The 22,903-nt window shown below is 44.7% G+C and overlaps 1 protein-coding gene and 2 non-coding genes across 3 annotated transcripts in view; 1 reads left to right on the top strand and 2 right to left on the bottom strand.

Moving 5' to 3' along the window:
• Positions 1–22,903, bottom strand: part of LOC144673218 (uncharacterized) — a 73,006-nt gene that overhangs the window by 38,985 nt on the left and 11,118 nt on the right. The window contains 1 exon segment of the mRNA XM_078535163.1: positions 1,855–2,293. Within this exon segment, the coding sequence (XP_078391289.1) occupies positions 1,855–2,293 (439 nt within the window).
• On the bottom strand, positions 13,426–13,498 carry trnav-uac (transfer RNA valine (anticodon UAC)). The gene has a single exon. It is a non-coding gene; the product is annotated as a tRNA-Val (tRNA).
• trnan-guu (transfer RNA asparagine (anticodon GUU)) lies at positions 21,431–21,504 on the top strand. Its single transcript has one exon. It is a non-coding gene; the product is annotated as a tRNA-Asn (tRNA).

The raw sequence follows: 22,903 nt of genomic DNA, 5'->3' as shown, positions 1-22,903 counted from the left end.
AGTCAGAAAGGATATTCCCTTCTCAAGGTGGAGAGATCTGTGAGAAATAACTGTTTAATTAACCTTATAAAATCTTCAGAAATTTAATGAACATTACAGAAATAGTTCTCTCTCTCTCTCTTCCTTGTTTAGGAAGAAAGATTCCTGGGTTGATAAACATAGGACAACGTACCCTTATGATAACTCATCGGGATGGTCTCAGTAGTTATGGGATGGAATTTGTAGTGGTGATTGAAGACAATGGCTTTTGTCTTCAATTTTTAATTGGAGGAAATTTCTGCTCATCCAGTACTGGATGTGGGATAAGCAGTTTGATAATTTAGTAACAGTGGAGGAATGGAGAGGGATGGTGGTGAGGTAGAGCTGGGCGTTGTCAGTGTACATGTGTAAAGTAACACGGTGCTTTTGGATGACGTCACCTAGTGGTAGCATGGAGATGGGAAATAGGAGGGGGCAAAGAGACATCCTGTTTTTAGGATGGGTCAGGATGGTGGATTAAAAGGTGAGAGGGACAGTACCAGAAGAGAGTGAGACAAAACTGTGAATAATATCAGCTAACATGGAGAAGTTGGGTGATCAGTAGATCGGTGAGAGTGGGGTCAGTACAGCAGAAAGTGAGTCTCGTGGACAAGATGAGCACTGAGAGGACATGAGGGGAGATGGGAGAGAAACTGGAGAAAATGTAAGTTCAGGGTTCAATTTGTCCTGGTGGGCTAGTGGAAGGGAGGGAAGCAGCAGAGGCAGCTGATTGGATTTTCTCAATCTTAGTGACAAGGAAGCTCCATGGGCAGAATTTTGCCCTTGGCGTGCAGGCTCGGTGGGGGCAAGTGGGGCAGTCAGGAAGCCACCCGCTGCCTGCAATCAGGCCCGGAAGGCAATTTCATACTGGGGGCCAGTTAAGGCCTGCGCTGCGTGAAACGTGAGCAGCAGTGCTCAGTGCTGCCTGTGCGGGCGGGGGGAGGAGTGCGAGCTGGGCGAGTGTGACCTTTGTGCATGCACGCGAGAGCGATCTACATAATCTCCCTGAGGCAGAGAGCTGTCTCCGGGAGATGGATTGATTTGAAAAAGAAATTAAAGATTTTATACAGGTTATGAAACATGTCCCCTCATATCACTCTGTCACATGATCAGGGAGATGTTTTTAGTTAATAAGATAAAAGCAAAATACTGCAGGGCCGTACTTCTTCAAGACAGGCATTCCTGGAAGAGAAGTGAACTAAATAAGATAAAAGCGAAATACTGCAAAATACTTGTGCAAAAAAACAAAACTCTGTCTCTCCAGAGATGCTGTCAGACCTGCTAAGTTTTTCCAGCATTTTCTCTTTTTGTTTCATGTTTTTAATTCAAGTGTAAAATTTGATTTGCTTCAGGTGACCTCGTCCCGCCCGTGGATGAGGTTACCTGATAAAGGTAAAGGCCGCTTGGTCTTTTCGCCCGCCTGCCAACCATTAGGTTCGATGGGCAGCATAAATTTGAATTTAATTAACTTCTTAGTGGCCTTACAGGCTTCTTAATTGTTGGTGAAATATTGCGGGACTGCGCGATGACGTCGGGACACTCGCCCACCGAGCGTAATTTTCTGCCCCATGAGCTCCTCACACTTGTTGTTGGAGGTGAGGATGGAGGAGACGGGGGTGAGGGAGAGCCCTTCAAAAGGAACTAACTTGTGTCTGAGAGATTAAAAACACTTGATACACGGTGAGTTTAACACAAAGCTGATTTATTTGACTTTTATCCAGGATATTACTCCCTATAACTGACCTGGAGTTTATTAACATTAGCAGAAAGAGACCCCAATGAACATGGTTCAGTCCTGGATGTGATTTCACAACAATATCTAATCAGTGTAGTTACTTGTGAACTCGCTGGTGTCTCTGTAAATTGTATAAGCGAGTGAATCCCTTCCCACACCCGGAACAGGTGAACGGTCTCTCCCCCGTGTGAACTCGCTGGTGTCTCAGCAGATGGGATGACTTAGTGAATCCCTTCCCACACTCGGAGCATGTGAACGGCCTCTCCCCAGTGTGAACTCCCTGGTGTTCAGCAAGTTGAGATGACCACCTGAACCCAGTCCCACAGTGAGAGCACCTGAACGGTCTCTCATCAGTGTGATTGCGTTGATGACACATCAGCGCCCCAGAGCATTTATAGCATTTCCCGCAGTCTGGACATTGAAAGGGCCTCTCATCAGTGTGAACTCGCTGGTGTCTCAGCAGGTTGGATGAGGTAATGAATCCCTTCCCACACTCAGAGCATGTGAACGGCCTCTCCCCTGAGTGAGTTCGCTGGTGTCCTGACAGATGAGTTGAACATCTGAACCCAGTCCCACAGTGAGAGCACCTCGTCAGTGTGAACACATTGATGACGCATCAGTTCCTCAGACCCTTTCCAGCACTTCCCACAGTCTGAATATTTAAAAGGCCTCTTATCAGTGTGAACTTGCTGGTGGGTCTTCAGGCTGGATGACTGACTAAATCCCTTCCCACACTGGGAGCAGATGAATGGCCTCTCCCCAGTGTGAGTGCGGCGATGAGTTTCCAGCTTAGACGGGTATCTGAATCCCTTCCCACAATCCCCACATTTCCATGGTATCTCCCTATTGTGAACAGTGCCTTTTCCTTCCATGTTCAAAATCCTATGATATTTAGGTTTCAATAAATTGGGTGACTCTGTGAGATCCTGACGTGATGTTTGGTTTCAGTTTCCTGACTGCAAATCCTCCCCTTCTAATACCCTGTGAAATTGATTTAAAACAGAATAAAGGGAGTGAGAGAGAACCCACAAAAACACAAAGGCAGGTTGTGAAATTGAGCTGAATGAATCTGGGAATTTGTGGGGCCGGCACGAGGAAAAAATGACCATGAAAACTGCTGGATTGTCATAAAAACCCAACTGGTTCACTAATGTCCTTCAGGGAAGGGAACCTGCCACCCGGTCTGGGCCAACACAAGACTCTGGCCTACAAGGGAGGAGAGGGAGACAGAGGTGGGAGAGGCAGGGGGTGAAGGGATACCTACAACACAACAAGAACTTTGACAAAGTCTCCAGAAACCTCAACCTCCACCACCTAAAGGACCAAGATAGCAGGTGTAAGTGAACACCATCACCTCCAAGATCCCTTCCAAGTCACACATCATCCTGACTTGTCTGGATCAACAGAAATTTCCTCCATTTCAATATTGGGGAGACTGAAGCCATTGTCTTCAGTCCCCACAACAAACTCCACTCCCTGACCACCGGCTCCATCGCTCTCCCTGACAACTGTGTGAGGCTGAACCAGACATTCATAGGGACATAGGAGCAGGAGTAGGCCCTTCAGCCCATCAATTCTGCTCTGCCATTCAATCCGATCAAAGTCTTTTTCCCACACTATCCACATAACCCTGTATGTAATTGCTCAACCTGTCATCCATTCCTTTGTTCCCTCTAGACGTAACTATCCTGACACACTCCCGGCCGGCCTCCCACATCCAACCTCCCTGTAATCCAAAACTCTGCTTACTCATAGCGAGTCTTGTTCACCCATCACCCCTGTATTCACTGACTTACAAAGCCTCTGGGTTAAGGAGGACCTCAATTTTAAATTTCTCATCCTAGTTTTCAAATCCTTCCATGGTCTCTCGCTCCCTACCTCTGTAATCTCCTCCAGCCTCACAGCCCTCCGAGATACCTACACTTCTCTAATTCCGACCTGCTCAGCATTCCTGATTTTAACTGCTCCACCTTTGGTGTCTCCCCCAGCAGCTGCCAAGGCCACAAGGTAATCCATAAAATCTTCCTCTTTCAGTAAACTTGTCCATCTGCCCTGATATCTCTTCATGTGGCTCAGTGTCAAATGTTGCTTTCTAACACTCCTGTGAAACACCTTGGTACGTTCCATTACACAATAGAATTAATTAATTACCATTTCAGGGTGGGCAGAATTTGATGGTCAACATAGGCACTAAAGCGGAAGCGAAATGGACTATAGCTCAGGAAAAACAACTCCTGAAAGACACTGTGGGAAGATAAAGCTGGTGAGCCAGCAGCACATGGTCAGGGGATGGGCAGCAGTGGAAACCTCATTTAGACACAGTTGGCAGAAGGAACAGTAAAATCCTAAAAAAAAACATAGTGAATGATAGAGTGAGCTGGAACTCAATGCTTACAGACAGAGGCCGATAATATTCAGGTCCTGATGAATCGAGTGACACTGTCAGATCTTGATGTGATGTTTGGTTTCAGTTTCCCATCTGCAAATCCTTTGCATTCTACATTCTCTAAAAAGATTATTTAAAAAATCCATCCCTGTCAGTCCAGGATAGAAATTGAGGTGAGACAAACATTCCTCTTGGTTTGAGTTTGCTGTTTGCAAATCCTCCCCTTCTAACCCCCTGGAAAAGGAGTTTCCAAAATCCATCCCTGTCTGTCCAGGATAGAAATTCACAACAAAAACAAAAATACCTGGAAAGACTCAGCAGGTCTGGCAGCATCTGCGGAGGGGAATACAGTTAACATTTTGAGTCCGCATGACTCTTCGCGGACTCGTAACGTTAACTGTGCTCCTCTCTGCAGATGCTGCCAGACCTGCTGAGTTTTTCCAGGTATTTTTGTTTTTGTTTTGGATTTCTGGCATCCACAGTTTTTTGCTTTTATCTTAAAGAAAAGTACAGAACAGGAACAGGCACTTCGGCCCTCCAAGCCTGCGCCGATCATATGGCCCGTTAAACTAAAGCATTTTGCACTTCCAGGGTCCGTATCCCTCTATTCCCATCCTATTCATGTATTTGTCAATCTGTCTCTTAAACACCACTATCGTACCTGCTTCCACCACCTCCTCTGGCAGCGAATTCCAGACACTCACTACCCAATGCGTAAAAAACTTGCCCCGCACATCTCCTCTATAGTTTTCTCCTCTCACCTTAAATCGATGTCCCCTAGTAATTGACTCTTCCACCCTGGGAAAAAGCTTCTGACTATCTACTCTGTACATGCCACTCATAATTTTGTAAACTTCTATCAAGTCGTCCCTCAATCTCCGTCGCTCTAGTGAGAACAATCCGAGTTTCTCCAACCTCTCCTCATAGCTAATAACCTCCAGACCAGGCAGCATCCTGGTAAACCTCCTCTGCACCCTCTCCAATGCCTCCATATCCTTCTGGTAATCTGGTGACCAGAATTGCACGCAATATTCCAAGTGTGGCCTAACCAAGGTTCTATACAGCTGCAGCATGACTTCCCAGCTTTTATACTCAATACTCCTGCCAATGAAGGCAAGCATGCCATATGCCTTCCTGACTACCTTATCCACCTGTGTGGCCACTTTCAGTGACCTGTGGACCTGTACACCCAGATCATTCTGCCCGTCAATGCACTTAAGGGTTCTGCCATTTACTACATAATTCCTGCCTGTATTAGACCTTCCAAAATGCATTACCTCGCATTTGTCTGGATTAAACTCCATCTGCCATTTCTCTGCCCAAGTCTCCAACCGATCTATATCCCGTTTTATCCTTTGACAATCCTCTTCACTATCTGCAACTCCTCCAACCTTAGTGTCGTCTGCAAACTTACTAATTAGCCCAGTTACATTTTCCTCCAAATCATTTATGTATACTACAAACAGCAAAGGTCCCAGCACTGATCCCTGCGGAACTCCACTAGTCACAGCTCTCCATTCAGAAGAGCACCATTCCACTGCTACCCTCTGTCTTCTATGACCAAGCCAATTCTGTATCCATCTTGCCAGCTCACCTCTGATCCCGTGCAACTTTACCTTCTGTACCAGTCTGCCATGAGGGACCTTGTCAAAGGCCTTACTGAAATCCATGTATATAACACCCACTGCCCTTCCATCTTCGATCATCTTTGTCACTTCCTCGAAAAACTCGATCAAACACAACCTCCCCTTCACAAAACCATGCTGCCTCTCACTAATACGCCCATTTGCTTCCAAATGGTAGTAAATCCTGTCACGAAGAATCTTCTCCAATAATTTCCCTACCACTGACGTAAGGCTCACCAGCCTGTAATTTCCTAAATTATCCCTGCTACCCTTCTTAAACAATGGAACAACATTGGCCATTCTCCAGTCCTCTGGGACCTCACCCGTAGCCAGTGAGGATACAAAGATTTCTGTCAAGGCCCCAGCAATCTCCTCCCTTGCCTCCCTCAGTACTCTGGGGTAGATCCCATCTGGCCCTGGGGACTTATCCGACTTAATATTCTTCAAGACGCCTAACACCTCCTCTTTTTTGATCTCAACATGATCCAGGCTATCTACACACCCCTCCCTAGACAAATCGACCGCTAAGCCCTTTTCTTTGGTGAATACTGATGAGAAGTATTCATTTCGTATCTCTCCCATTTCTTCTGGCTCCACACACAGACTCCCACCTCTGTCCCTGAGTGGCCCTACCCTTTCCCTGGCTACCCTCTTGCTTTTTACATATGTATAAAAGGCCTTGGGATTTTCCTTAATCCTGGTTGCCAGTGACTTTTCATGGCTCCTTTTAGCCCTCCTGTCTCCTTGCTTAAGTTTCTTCCTACTTTCTTTATGTTCTCCATGGGCTTCATCTGTTCCCAGGCTTCTAGCCCTTACAAATGTTTCCCTTTTCTTTTTGACTAATCTCACAATATCCTTCGTTATCCAAGGTTCCTGAAACTTGCCATGCTTATCCTTCATCCTAGCAGGAACATGCAGGTCCTGAATTCTTATCAACTGACGTTTGAAAGCCCCCCCACATGTCAGTTGCTGATTTGCCCTCAAACATCCGCCTCCAGTCTAGATTCCTCAGTTCCTGCCTAATATTGTTATAATTAGCCTTCCCCCAATTAAGCACCTTAACCCAAGGACTCCTGTTATCCTTATCCACCAGTACCTTGAAACTTACTGAATTATGGTCAATTTTCCCGAAATGCTCCCCTATTGAAACTTCGACCACCTGGCCGAGTTCATTTCCTAATACCAGGCCCAGTATAGCCCCTTCCCTCGTTGGACTATCTACATATTGTCTCAGGAAGCCCTCCTGGATGCACCTTACAAATTCTGCACCATCCAAACCCCTAGCACTAAGTGATTCCCAGTCAATATAGGGAAAGCTAAAATCACCCACCACAACAACCCTATTGCTTTTACATATTTCCAAAATCTGCCTACATAACTGTTCCTGAATCTCCCGCCGGCAATTGGGAGGCCTAAAGTAAACCCCCAACATTGTGACTGAAACCTTCCTATTCCGGAGCTCTACCTATATTGCCTCGCTGCATGAGCCCACCGAGGTGTCTTCCTGTCGTGCAGCTGTGATATTCCCCTTAACCAGCAGTGCAACTCCCCCACCTCTTCTACATCCCTCTCTATCCTGCCTGAAACATCTAAATCCTGGAACGTTTATCTGCCAATTCTGTCCATCCTTCAACCAAGTCTCTGTAATAGCAATAACATCATAGTCCCAAGTACTAATCCAAGCTCTAAGCTCATCTGCCTTGCCTGTTATACTTCTCGCATTGAAACAAATGCATTTCAGACCCTCAGTCCCACTGTATTCAGTAATTTCTCCCTGCCTGCTCTTCCTCTTAGTCCTACTGGCCATATTCACTGGTTCCCAGTCATTTATTTCTCCTGCTGACCTATTGCTCTGGTTCCCACCCCCCTGCCATACTAGTTTAAACCCTCCCGAGTGACACTAGCAAACCTCGCAGCCAGGATATTGGTGCCCCTCCAGTTTAGATGCAACCCGTCCTTCTTGTACATGTCCCAACTGCCCCAGAAGAGATCCCAATGATCCAGATATCGGAAACCCTCCCTCCTACACCATCTGTTCAGCCACGTGTTTAGCTGCACTATCTTCCTATTTCTAGCCTCACTGGCATGTGGCACAGGGAGTAATCCTGAGATTATAACCCTAGAGGTCCTGGTTTTTAACTTTCTGCCCAACTCACTGAACTCCTGCTGCAGGACCTCGTCACTCTTCCTGCCTATGTCATTAGTACCAATGTGTACCACGACCTCTGGTTGTTCTCCCTCCCCCTTCAAAATGTCCCAAACCCAATCAGAGATGTCCTGGACCCTGGCATCAGGGAGGCAACATACCATCCTGGTGTCTCTTTCATGACCACAGAAGCGCCTATCCGAGCCCCTGACTATAGAGTCCCCTATGACAATTGCTCTTCTGTGCTTTGACCCCCCACCCCCCTGCTGAACAACAGAGACAGCCGTGGTGCCACTGCTCTGGCTACTGCTGTTGTTTTCCCCTGATAGGCCATCCCCCCTCCCAACAGTATCCAAAATGGTATACCTGTTAGAGAAGGGGACAGCCACACGGGATTTCTGCACTGACTGCCTGCCCCTTCTAGCAGTCACCCATCTATCTGTCTGTACCTTGGGTGTGACCACACCTCCAAACTCCTGTCAATGACGCTTTCCACCACCTGAATGCTCCTAAGTGCATCCAACTGCTGCTCCAACCGATCCATACGGTCTGTGAGGAGCTGCAATTGGGTACACTTCCTACAGATGTAGTTGTCCGGGACACTTGAAGCGTCATAGATTTCCCACATCCCACAGGTGAAGCACTTCACCCCAGCAACTGCCATTTCTAGAACTATTTAATAAATTAATTTAAATCTAATAACTGCCTATTGACTCCTTATTAACTATATGTTCCCTAGGGCTAGGTTTCTACTATAAATGCTCAATTCTAAGAACAGTAATCCCCTGATTCTGGTCTAGATACCCTCTGCTTATTAATTAAGTGATTAATTTATTTGGTTTAATTAGTTTAACAATGTTTTAGTTTCAAATTCAGTGTAGATTCTCTACCAGCCAATCAGGGCGCAGATTTGCCGTGACGCCACTGTTATTTTTTAAGACCCGAGGTCAGGTTTTTATACCCACCTCCCTGGGATTCCGCCCTCCGACTCTGCTCCCTGGAACTAGGTTCGCTGCAAACGCAGGAGCGTTAGTTTCTTATTAAGGGTCTGCGGCCTGCAACAAGTGTTTATGAAGCCTCCCTGCTCACTCCGCAGGCTCCATTCCTCCCACCCACCCACTCACTAACTATTATTCTGCTGCAGGGACCATTTTCTCACCCACTCGCTGCGGCTCTGGTCACAGGACAGCATTGCGCATGCCCAGGTAGGAGACCGCAATGCGCAGGTGCCAAACGCAAGCCGGAATGCGCATGCGCAGATCCCTGAGTCTCTGGATAGGGCACATGTTTTCCCGCTGTGAATGCCGGGTGACAGGCCCGCCATTAGAAGCCGATATAGTTACATGTAAAAATAATTTTTTTATGATCCGATGATGACTGGAGATTTCGGATCAAAATATAAAATTATTAAATCAATTGAGGCAACAAAGTGCACATGCCTCTACCATACTTCTGTCCTGGGTGTCATTAACAGCAGAACAAACCCCTACAGTTAGATGTCAATACACTGGATTCTTCGCAGGTGAGGTGAAGAGTGATTTTTCTTTCCATACACTGAACATTTAATCTCCGTCTTGCCTGTAAGAATGTGGATTAAATCTTTTGAACTTTTAAAGCCGGACAGTTAACTGGTGGCCAAACTTTGCACACATGAACTACTTGAATTTTCTCCATCAGATGTGACTGCTGCTGTGTCAACTAATCAGATGATCCAGTGAATCATTTCCACATTCAGTTCTGATGAAGGGTCATAAGTTAACTGTATTCCTCTCCGCAGATGCTGTCAGACCTGCTGAGTTTTCCAGCTATTTTTATTTTTGTTTCAGCTGGTGAATAATGTTTTCACAGTGTGACTTTACCCAGGAGTGTGCAGCTCAGAATTGGATCTCAAATCCTCCTGGAAATGTGTTCTACATTCTCATCCAAGGAAAAGAGAAAAGCGGTGCTGTAAATCTGAAGTAGAAATAGAACATCTTGGAATTTGAAACAGGTCTTGTAGCGTCAGTGGAGAGAGATATATTTTTTCATTTCAGGCCTGTGACCTTTCAGCAGGATTGTACTGAGTCAGTGCACAGACCTGAAAACATAACTCTGACTCTCAATCCACAGAAATTCCCAAATATGCTGAGTATTTCTATCATATTCAGCCTTTATCTCTGGTCAAAGGCGTTGCTTCTGAAATGGACATTGGATTTATTGGTGTCTAAGTTATGTTTATTCTTGTCTATCTGCAAGTAGAAACATCTTCAAAACCCTTTTCTAATATTAACAGCTTCGATCAAGTCATCATTCACCCTGTTTTCTAGAGAAAATCTGTTTAACCTGTTCAATCGTCCTTGAATGTTATAACATTTCAGTTCTGGCATCACTCCAGTAAATCTTTCTTGCACTTTTTACAGGGTTTCTGGATGAACATAATGACATGGAGATGGAGCATCCCTTTCAAAATAAGCACTTTTATCATGATTCTGTTGTGTACCTTCTTGCAACTAATCTACTGAACAACATAAGCTCATCCCAGATCCGCTTTCTTCACATTGAAAACCAGTGTGAAAATATGAACAGACTTAACAGGGTGCACAAGACTGGAAAGAAAGTGTGACTGTGCATAATTGATACTGTGCACATTCCTGTAATCAGTATCTGGGACAATCAGGAAAATGAGATCCTGTAAATCCATCCTTTCTCAAAGCCTCGTGTCTTACATTCCCTGTCCCTGCTTTCCAGGGAAATATTGAGTTCGTGAACTGACTGTGACTGCATCAAGCAATTAATTGACCTGGGAACTTGACGGGCAGAGGGAGCTAGAGGCGAGGCAGAGACAGAAGTAGAAACAGCTGCAGCATATAAGTGTTTAGAATTTGATGTGTGTCAGTTACTTTCAGTGATAAATGTCTGCCGTGTGTTCCCTTGCCAGTTTCAAAAGAGCCGTAGTGATGATATTGGTGGGTTTTGGAAATTGAAAGTTGTCCATGAGTAGTTTGATCAACAGGTCGAACAAGTGCCAGCTCAAGTTGTATCGTAGGGGTTTTTGTGCGGTGTTTAATTTTAACAGGAAGGACGAGGAGGGACAAAATCGACATAAATTGCTGTGGGGAAAATTGTGGGATTATGAAATTAATTAAATTGCTCTTCCAGAGAGCCGACACGGCCGGGTGGTCTAAGGGGGTTGGGTTAAGACTCCAGGCTTCCGTATGTGTTGCCCTTTCAGTCACGTCATCTCAGAATGGGCTCGAAGTAAGTGACGTAATAAGATCTTCACTTTGGTAGGAAGACAAGGAGAGTCAGTGTAAATTTCTGGGGAACATGTGGAACCGAATGCACTCTTTCTCTGCTATAACCGTTCTGGGATGTAATATGACTAACATTAGAATTGTTTTAAGGTCTGTAGTCGGGGCCAAGTGGTTAAGGTGATGATTTCATAATCTGTTGGTGTCTTCTGACACAAGTTCCAGTCTGGGTGTCTATAAATCTTTCTTTAGTTGCCTCCTGAATTAATTGCTGGTTAGATTGAATAAAACCCTTCCAAACACTCCCGTGTGCTTTGCCTGCTTCACTTCCATGTTTATTCATTTCTGTTCATGTATAAACATTCACTAAACTTGCAACCTGAAAAGGAACAGTAATTGGCCAAGTCGGTGACATCCTTGCTTTCCGGATGTTTGTCTCTCCTGAGGCCTCTGTCACTCTCGGTGTCTATGTCTGTGTGTGTTCCTGTGTGTGTCAATGTGGTTCAGTTCCCCAAGGCGATGGACACCTTATTATCATCACAAGCTTTATTCACATGAGTTAAACTCAGAACAAGCTGAGACACGAAGTGGAAATCAGGATTTCTATCCCTGTATTTTGGAATATGAAAGATTGTACTTGCATGCCCGGCGAGGTCCATCGCTAGCGGATGAAACTCTTAATTTCCGGGCCGTGTGTTCGAGCCCCACGCTGGGCGCCATTATTCCTGAAAACTTTGCAGCTTCCATAGGTGATTCCCAGCTCTCCATTGCTTCGGCAGTGTCACCACTCAAACTGAGACTTTCTCCATCCCACTTTGTGAAAACCAGAGTTGCTGGTTTATGTGTGAAAACGTCACTGGAAGTCAGAGTGTTTCGAGCTGAGGATGTGGCGCGTTTACTGCCGCAGTCTAAGTTCAATTCCCGGACAAAACCGTTTCCTTATGGCTGTGTGAACTGTCTCAATGAACAGAAATCCCTGATTAAATGAAACCAGGTCTGGCAGCGTCTGTGGAGTGAGAAAGAGAGTTAATCTTCCAGCTGGATGATCTTTCATCAGAGCTGGAAAAGTCAGAGTTGTAACAGGTGGAAAATAAGTCCGGAGGCGGAGGGAGGGGAGTGAAAGGACAAAAGGGAAGGAATGTGATAGGTTACAAGGCCTGAGAGAGAAACGTACTAAAGGGATGAGGGTGCAAAATGTGGGTGGGAATGGGACTGATTTTTCTTCCTGTTGCTCAAACTGGGACAAATATCACTCCGGATCAACCAATCACAACTGCTCTCTCAAAGCAGCACGATGGGCCGAATGGCCTGTTTCTGTGCTGTACCTTTCTATAATTGTTTCATTTCCATCCCCACTGCTGCTGCCTTCACAGTCATTACAACCCATTCCAGCAAAATCCACCTTCTTCCCTTGTGTTCAGCTCCTTTGACGTCATGGGGCTGAGCAAATTCAGGGAGAATTTTTTTGCCATTTGGCACGAGATTCAGAACCAGATCTAGGGGATATTTGTGTCGGTGTAAACAGTGAAATCTCCCCTATTACCCCCACATTTTTCCTTGCACCATCATCTCTACAGTTATTGATTTGCAGCCTATCACAGCCCTTCTCTCATTTCCTATCTTCACCTCTGTATTTGTTCGTGGCCTGTTGCATGGGTGACGTTTCCAGCTCTGATGCAAAACTCCAGCTCTCACTCCACTGATTCAGGCGGAGCTGATGTGCGTTTTCAGTTTTCAATCAGGAAGTAATGCACATTTATTTTAATAATTCGCATGACATTTATAAGCGCCGAATCCTAACTACTAGACCCCCAGGCTTGCTACTTCACAGCCCGACTTATCCATGCTATCTGTGCATTTTATTTTCATTTCACATCGCTTTCACCAGAGACACTTCTCTCCCACAAAATGACACGTTTATGTAGAACACAAACGACTTCTTCAGCCAATGACAACAGCGATTGCTGTTAGTTGGAGCAGCATTCATTGTCACACAGTCCCGGGTTGTCATTGGGTCCTTAAGTGACAATAAAGGGCAGAAATCGCCAACTCTTCTGTTACCCGGCGAGTTCCAAAAAATATGTTTTTTATTGAATATTCATTTTGAATATTCTCCACTCACACGCTGCCAGCTGAAGGATATCCTCATTTTGCTGACTGTCCACTTTGTGAAAGGACGAAGAGCAAGTGCAATCCGGCTGTTAGATTCTGCATTCAGCTAATATTCAAGAACAAGCAGGAGCAAAGCAACTTTTCCTCTCACCTAACTGAACAAGTTTCAACAATGTTTCTGCCCGGTTTTGAACTGGGGACCTTTCGCGTGTAAGGCGAACGTGATAACCACTACACTACAGAAACTCGACACACAAGGAGCCGAGTACACCTGACTGTAATGCAGTTCCACAGCAGCACTTTAGGCCTTTGTTTTGAAGGAATTGAATTCGGCTGTTCTCATCAGGAATGCTGGAGACAGACTGATCAACAATGTCATCATCAAATGGCACAGCATGTTGGGGAGTTATTAGATCATCGCAGCATCTTTTTTAAAGAGCAATCAATTAGTCCCAATATTCTTCTCTCTTTCCATAAGCCTCAATTTCTCTATTTCAAGTAACTGTCTAATTCACTTTTGAAGAAGGAGTTTCTGCAGAATCCATGCACAGTTTCCCTGATCCAGTGACATGAAGATTTGGATTTGGGTTTCTTTCAGTCCCTGGAGGAGTGGATCCGAATCCCAGCGCTGCCGGAGTTTAAGTCACATTCCCACTTTCGGGCACTTTAGGAATTCCCTTTCGGAGAACAAGAGGAGATTCTAGTTTAATATAGGGCGGGTTGCGGTCCTTTATTTTGTTTGGAAAAACACGGAGAGGCAATAAAAATCTAATGTTGTTGGAGTAAAGGCGGGTGTGTGGAATTGGTTGAGCTGCTCTTCCAGAGAGCCAGCACAGACACGATGGGCCGATTGACTTATTTTGCAGCCGTTCCTGATTTGATAAGAACACATTTGAGCTCGCGAGCAGCTGTTCGTCATAATTCAAAGTTTACGGTGATGGATTTCAAATCCATTGGGGTTTCCCCCTGTAGGTTTGAATCCTGCTGACTACAGTTCACATTATTAATCATTTTAACCACGTGCCGCCAACCTCATCCCTGCGGCTCCTGTGAAACTGACAAGGCGACACACGGCAGAAATTCATCACTGAAAGTAACTGACACACATCAAATTCTGCTGCTTTCATGTCACACCTTTTAACTTCCTGTTCTCCCTCTCAGACATTTCCAGGTCTATCAAATGTCACCCACCTGGGACTTAGCATCCACCTCGGTCTATTAAATATGGTCGACTTTCCCGTGTGCTCCATTTAGCCGGTGGCTCCATAGCTCAGTGTTTGGTCTGCTGGTTTTATAAACCAGGGGTTGCGAGTTCAACCTTCACTAGGGCCCACGATTGATCCTTAGCTGAGAATACCGAGTTATGTGGAAAGCTGAAAAACCACAGAACACTATATAAGAAAAAGTTTGCTTTTTGAAGCATTTTGCTTTTAAGTTAAAGAACTGCGGATGCTGGAAATCTGAAATAAAAACTAAAAATGCTGGAAAAACTCAGCATCTGACAGCATCTGTGGAGAGAGAAACAGAGTCAATGTCTCGAGTCCGTGTGATCTTCTTCAGAGCTGAAGAGAAGCAGAAATGTTCATTTTTTATACTGTTTACGAGGGGGTGGGGTGGAGCAGGTGGGGAGGTCAAGAGGAATTGACAAAGATATTATGGGCACAAGACAAAGGGAGTGTTAATGATAGCGGTGAGGGCTAAAAATGGTGCTGATAGTTGCATAAAGGTAAGAAAGCAGAATGTGTGAATAGCAGAACAATGATCAGCAATCTGTGAAAGAACAACATAGAGCAATGGCAGTTGGCCATTTAGGGGCCTCTCTCTTCACCTTCCAAGGGCCCAAACACTTCTTTCAGGTGAAGCAGCGCTTCAGTTGCACCTCCAATTTGGTCCATTGCATTTGCTGCTCCCAATGTGGTCTCCCCTACACTGGAGAGACCAAACGCAGACTGGGCGACCGCTTTGCAGAACACCTTCAGTCTGTCTGCAAGCATGACCCGGACCTCCCTGTCACTTGCCATTTTAATACTCCACCCTGCTCTCATGCCCACATGTCTATCATTGGCCTGCTGCAATGTCCCAGTGAAGCTAAACACAAACTGGAGGAACAACACCTCATCTTCCGATTAGGCACTTTCCAGCCTTCCGGATTTAACACTGAGTTCAGCAGCTTCAGATCATGAACTCTCTCCTCCATTTTCACCCTTTTCAAAATCTCTTTATAAAAAAGTATTTTATTAACATATTATTCATTCATTTATTCATTATTTCACCCCACCCCTTTTTATTATCCCCTTTTCTATCTTTTTTCCCCAATTATCTCCCCCTCCCACATCCCACCCCCAAAAGGGCCATCTGTTACTCGTTCCATGTTGTTTTTTCACAGAGCGCTGACCCTTGTTCTGCTATTCACACATTCTGCTTTCTTACCTTTATACCACTATCAGCACCTTCTTCAGCCCTCACCACTACCATTAACATCCCCTTTGTCTTGTGCCCAGGGCATCTTCGTCAGTCTCTCCTTAGCCCCCACGTATCGCTGACCTTCTAACCAGAATTACCTGCTCAACCCGTCCCGCCCCACCCCCTCCCCGCCCTCTCCCCGCCCAGCCCCGCCCACTCACCGTCCCGCCCCGCCCCCTCCCCGCCCCGCTTAAACAGGAGAATTCAAACAATTTCTACTTCCCTTCATCTCTGAAGAAGAGTCATACGGACTTGAAACGTGAACAGTGTTTCCCTCACCGCTAAGTCTGTGAGAAAACTCAAAACTGTTGAGTTTTTCCAGGAATTTCTGTTTTTATAATATATCAGAAGTGACTGGACAACAAGATGTAAGTCGGAGAAAAATGTAGTAAAGACTGAAGTAACTCAGTTAGTCGTAGTAATTTTTCAAAAGCAACAAAGCAGAACACGTTTGAAAAGGTGAGAAAGATGTGCTGATGTTCAAAGAGACTCGGCTGCACTTGTGCAAAGAACGTGGAAAGTTACATTAGTCCCTACAGCACAATAGATCAGCGTGTTCGACGAACTGACAGTTTGGTGGTTCTCAGGGACGAAGCTTCCAATGTTTTTTCCTCCCATCAACATTCATTGTCGCACAGATTTGGGTTGTCAACGGCGTCAAGAAATTTTCCACAAATGTTGCCAGTTCTACTGCTCTGCAGTGAGTTTTGAACCAGAGAATCTTCCCCATGTAAAGCAAATGTGATAATCACTGGACTACAAAAACTATACGCAGCTCCTTGCAAAACGACCTAGAATATTAAACTTTGCTGTCTTATTGCAGTTCCGAACCTTTTTTTATGGAAGTACAATTCGGCTGAGAACCTGAGCCATGCGGCAGAGAAATTGATCTAACATTAGAATCATCAGATGACACAGCACATCAGCAGCTCATTCAACACGTCCCACATGTGCGAACAACCTTGAAGCAAATCCGTCCGCATCTTTCTTTCTTTTTTCAGAGCCATGCATTTTTCAGAATATTACACAAAACCTGGAGAAGTATAAATGTCACATGGTTTTGAAATGTTGCATCCAGTTACTATTTAACAACAAACGGGAACGATGCAACCTTTCTTCACACTGAATTCTGTTAATGCTTCTACCCCATTTCGAGCGGGGAAACTTTCCGTGTGTGAGAGACCGTGATCCCTATTACCCTACACAAACCCTGCAATGTAGCGGGGAAACTTTCCGTGTGTGAGAGACTGTGATCCCTATTACCCTACACAAACCCTGCAATGTGATGAGCCCAATTTAACACACAGAAGGCAGAGAGCCGGGTATTTTAGGATTAGAACGACGTAACTAGTGGAGTGCCATAAGGATCAGTCTCAGGGACTCAATTATTTACTATCTACACTAATGACATGGAGGAGGAAGAGGAGAGTGTAATGTATCCAAATTTTCTGACGATACAAAAATAGGTGGGAGGTCAGGTTGTGATGAGGACTTGAAGAATCTTCAAGGGGATATAAATAAGTTGAGTCAGTGGGCAAAAGTTGGCAGATGGAGTTTAATGTAGGAAAGTTTAAGATAATACACATTGCTAGGAAGAATTGAAAGGCAGAATATTATTTAACTGGAGGGAGACTCCAAAAAAGTGCAGCACAGAGGGATCAGGGTGTTCCTATGCATGAAACATAAAAACTTGGCATTCAGGTGCAGCAAGTAATTAAGAAGACAAATGGAATTTTGGCCTGTTTTGCTCGTGGTTGGAGTTTAAAAATCGGGAAGTCTTGTTACAGCTGTACAGGGTGTTGGTGAGGCCGCACCTGGAGTCCTGTGTACAGTTTTGGTCCCCAGGTTTAAGGAAGCATATATTGACATTGCAGGCAGTTCAAAAGAGATTCACTAGGCTGATTCCTGGGATGAAGGGGTTGACTTATCAAGAACTGTGAAGCAGGTGACGACTTTATTCGTTAGCGTTTAGCAGACTGGGGGGTGATCTTATTGAAACGTGCAAGATTCTGAGGACGCTGACAGATGGATGTTGAGAAGATGTTTCCACTAATGGGGGAACTGCCAACTAGAGGACATAGTTACAGAATCAGGTGCACTCATTTAAAACTGAGATGCGAAGGAATTTCTTCTCCCAGAGGGTAGTGAATGTTTGGAATTCTCTACCCAAGAGAGTTGTGGAGGGTTGCTCACTGAGAGTATTTAAAGACGAAGTAGATATATTTTTGAAATATCGGGGATTGAGGGCTATGAGGAGCTGGCAGCAAAGAGGAGTTGAGGCCTAGGGCAGATTAGCCATGATCTTATTGAATAGTGGGGTAGGCTTGCAGGGCCGAATGGCCGACTCCTGCTCCTATTTCTAATGTTCTTACGTTCTTATGAAACGTGTCTCTGGTGAAAGAGGTCTGAAACGAAAATAAAAGGCACAGGTAGCATAGATAAGCCGGGTTGTGAGGCTTGTGAGCAGCTTTCTTGGTGGTCTAGTGGTCAGGATTCAGCGCTTTCACTGCTGTGGTTCAGGTTTGATTCCCGGTCAGAGAATGGAGATTTACTGACCTCGTGCAAACTGTTAAAATGAGTCTGAGTTGTTTCTTGATTAAAAACAGAAGACGCTCATCTCTGCAATAATCAGTGGAGTGAGAACTGGAGTTCTTCCTCAGAGCTGGAAATGTCACCCGTGCAACAGGTCGAGAACAAATATAGAGGTGAAGATAGGGAATGAGAGAAGGTCTGTGATAGGTTGCAAAGCCCTAACCAGAGAGATGTTGCTGCAAGGCAAAATATAGCGGAAATAAGGGAAGCTTTATTGTTTACACCGACACAAATACCTCCCAGATCAGGTTCTATATCTTGTGTTAAGCGGGAAGAAAGCTTCTCCCTGAATCTTCCACTTTTTAGCTGCACCTCCTTCCAAACAGTGCAAACTCCTCCTGCATCTTCCATCCTGATATTTTTCTCTGTGAAATTTGAAACTAATCTGAATAAAGTTTGTGATGGTAAAAATATGATCATGCCCTTGGGGAACTGAACCACATTGACACACACAGAGGAACAAACACGGACATATACATCGAGAGTGACAGAGTGCAAGGGAGTTTCCCGAAGGAGAGACAAACACCCAGAAATCAAGCCTGACACCAACCTGGTTCCGTTTTTAATTCCATTTCTCGCTGCAACTTTTGCGAATCTTTCCAGACGAATAGAAATTAGAGAACGCTGGAGGTTTTAGATGATTTTTATTCAACTTATTCGGACAATTAATTGTGCAGGTACACTGTAAAATTCAGGAATGATAAGAAGCATAATTGGCAGGATTCCAGCCATCCTGTGGAGATCCCAATGCATTCAAAACCCGTCACCTTAACCACTCAGTCACGAATCCAAGCCCCAGATTTGCATTAATGATTTTTGTATAAAATCATAGACGGCTACATCAGACGGTCATTCAGCATGTCGTTCACATGCCGACCCTCTGGAAGAGCAACTCAACGACTGCAATTCCACACCCCGCCTTTTCCCCACAACAACTGGTATTTATATTGTCTCTCCTCGTTCTTCCTATCAAAATAAAACACCACACACTCCGCTGGGTTTAATGTGAGCTGGTCTCTGTTGGTCCAAATAGGGCTGATCCCAAAAGGTAGATCACCTGAACGTTTGGCAGTGGTGGAATTGGCCTCTGTCAAGACTGGAGCCTTAATCCAGCGCATTAAACCGCTCGGCCACACTACCACGTTGCATATGGCTGCTCCTAATTTCCTTCACTTGTATTATCATCGAAATAGAACAGAAGCAAAGGAGCAGGAACATGTCATTGGGAAACTCGAACCAGCTCTGGCAGTTAATCAGATCATCCTGCACTTTGTAACATACAGAAATCATCTCCATTGTTTTTTTTTCCTGTGGTGACTGTGCGTGTTTGCTCAATGAAATGTTGGTAAAAGGTATCGACTGAGGAAAATGAGGAGATGATTGGTCAGAATAGACATTTGTTTTCTGAAAATTCGATCTGAAGTCAACTATTTTTAAAATTTGAATAATTGTAAAAGAATTCAGAATCCAACCCTTCATCTCAATGAGTCAGGGAATCTTTGTTAACTTTCACACACTGAGCATGGACACGGCAGCAGCTCCTGTACCTCTTTCAATATTGTTTCTCTTAACTCAGAGTTTTCAAAAGGGAATTGGACAATTAATTGAAAGGGAGAAAAAATTCAGAGTTATGGAAAGAGACAAAGAAATTGAGATTAACTCAAAAGCTCTTTATGAAAATCTGACATCGATACTATGGGCCTCTTGTAAAGTTGTGCCTTTTGATGATGACATTATTGGATCAGTCTGTCTCCAGCATCCCTAAATAGAGCAGCTGAATTCCATTTCTTCAAAATAAAGACTCAAAGTGTTGCTGCATGACGTCACCGCTTAACATTTTATTGAGGCCCATTGAACTTTTCTCCGGTCCCTTGTTTCTGCAGGGCAGTGGTTATCATGTTTACCAAAGATATGAAGAGTTACCTCGTTCGAAACTGGCCAGAACCATCATCATAACTTGCAGATTGAAGTTTGCTGAAGACAGCAGGATGCAGTCATGTGTCCTGGTCACTGTTTATCCTTCAACCAAGATTATAAGATCCGCGTATTGTGAAGTCCCTGGCTTTGGGTGTTTGTTGAGCAGTGATTGGCTGCCGTGCTCCTGCATGAAAACAATGACTCTCCTTCAGAAAGTACTTCAATAAAAGCAAAATACTGGAAATCTGAAATAAAAACATTAAATGCAGGTAGAACTCAGCAGGTCTGACAGTGTCTGTGGAAAGCGAAACCTGCTGAGTTTCTCCAGTATTTTCTGTTTTAATTTCAAAAAGTGCTTAATTGGCTTGAAAGTGGTTTCAGACATCCGCTGGTCAGGAAAAGCGCTGTATAAATGCAAGTCTGTCTTTCTTTAACAATCTTTAAATCCCAATCCTGTGGTTACTGACCCCCGTCAGTGGAAATAGTCTCTCCCTATCTGCTCCATCAAGACGCCCGTCCCCGCTGCCCCCACCCACATTATTTCGAACAGCTCCATGAAATCTCCACTTAAACTTCTTTGCTCTAAAGAGAACAATCCTGGTCTCTATAATCTCTCCACAAAACTGAATTTCCTCATCCCTGGACATGATGCAAGGCGGGGGATTGAGATGAGATTTTGGAAAATATTGTCAGTTGGCAGGTGGGAAAATGGAGAAGGAACCAAAACAGAAAACCCAGTCTCCAGCTTTGTGAATCTTTAGAAACTCTTTGGGAACCGGAATCAGGGGAGAATGAAGGGTGAACTGTTCGACTGACCAGAGACAGTCAAGGCATCTTTCCCTTCTTTAAGACGCTGGAATATTGACTCTGATGTTATCAGTGAAATTAACTGACCTGAGACATTGAAAGGGTTCTCGTTACTGCACATCAGGAATTCAAACCTAATATCGGCTTCGGGACAATCAGAATACTTGGTAACAATCAAGGCACCGAAAGGCTCGAAGGGAGACGGCACCTGTTGTAGGGGAGCTGGTTCCCGGTGACATGGATGTGTCTGCAGTGGGTGAGATCAGACTGTTTCCATGTATCCACAATGAATGTCCTGCCCTTTATTTTGGAAGAGTAAAACTGATAGAGACAATTGTCATTCCAGTAGCAGCAATCTGAAGCTTTAACTCACTGATATCCTGCATAACATCTTCATCAGTCCCTGTGGCGCAATTGGTCAGCGTGTTCGGCTGTTAACCGAAAAGTTGGTGGTTCGAAACCACCCAAGGACGAAACTTCCCTTTTTTCCCCCTCCATCAGCCTTCATTGTCACTCAGTTCCCGGTTGTCATTGGCTACTTGAACTGAATGTCAAGACACCGGAAATGTTGCCGGCTCCACTGTTATCCAGTGAGCTCCCAGGCAAGCGGCTATTTTTCGAATATTAATTTCAAATATAATGAGAAAACATTTAGACCTACCATGCACTGATATCCAACACACTGGAAATTTATGAAGTTATTGGATTCAAACAAACTCATCAATTCTTCCCTCTTCCTCAGCTCCACAGTGAGTGAGACAGGGAAGAGCAGAAAAGCAGCAATATTCCGGCCCCGCACTCTCCAATCACCCGCTGCCAACAGAAAGTGGCGACTGCAGCTTCAATCAGCGGGTTACTGCCCATCCCTGGGACGCGAGATACTCCAACCCAGGCCAAACCTCCCAATACACCGAGCACAGGATCAGGAAAATGCAGGTAGATTATATTCCGGTCACTAAACCTCCGAGCAGCATTTACAGAAGACCCGAGTGAGTGAGTCACAAATAAATGTCACACCAACTTTCTAAATCTTTTCACTGTCAAATTCCTTCATGTTCTTGAAAAGCTGACTATTGTGAAGCTGAAAATGAGCACCATGGGATTTGTGTTACTGAGTGACTTGTTTTCCACTGATTGTCCTTCAGATTTGCAATTCAATTTGTGTTGGATATTGAAGCGAATCTGTTTTCAAAATGAGGTCACAAAGCAGCTAAATATTGAATCCAGAAACAGATCCTGAGGAAAATGGATCACAATGTTTGGAAGGAGGTGCAGCTGAGAAGCGGAAGCTGTGAATCATGTTATTGATAATTGAGTGGAAAGCATTGGGGCCTTGGTCAATCATTGTGGCTGAGTGGTGAAAACAATGCTGTTAAAATCCACTAGGGTTTCCCCAGGAAAGTTCCAATCTTACCGACTGTGCTTCTTATTATTGCTGATTTCAACCAGGTGTCCACAGAACTCTCGGATCAATGGAAGAAAAAACATCCAACATTCTCCTGATTTTTGGACTCTAAGGGAATGAAAGGCTCTCGGGATCGGGTGAGAAATTGGTGTTGAGACTGGAGATCCGCCATGATCTTAAAAAGTGACGGAGGAGGCTTGTGGGGCCTTATGATGTATTGTTGCTGCTTTGATTCTGTTCTATTTGAGTAGCAATGCTAGGAAAGGCGATGGGCAGTAATAATGAAGCTTGGTTTCAAATACCACTTTCACTGCTGCTAAAATTGCCCGATTGGTCGAAAAAGTGGCAGCTCACAGTTAAAGCAGGTGTGTGCGGTGTTTCACTTTAACAGAAATACTGAGAGACAATAAAATATAAATGACTGTGGAGAAAAGGCGGGGTTGTTGAATTCGCTGTGCAACTTGTGC

This window comes from Cetorhinus maximus, unplaced genomic scaffold (genome assembly GCF_964194155.1).
Source record: "Cetorhinus maximus unplaced genomic scaffold, sCetMax3.hap1.1 HAP1_SCAFFOLD_316, whole genome shotgun sequence".
Taxonomy (NCBI): Eukaryota; Metazoa; Chordata; class Chondrichthyes; order Lamniformes; family Cetorhinidae; genus Cetorhinus; species Cetorhinus maximus.
This window is presented reverse-complemented; position numbering and strand designations above follow the sequence as displayed.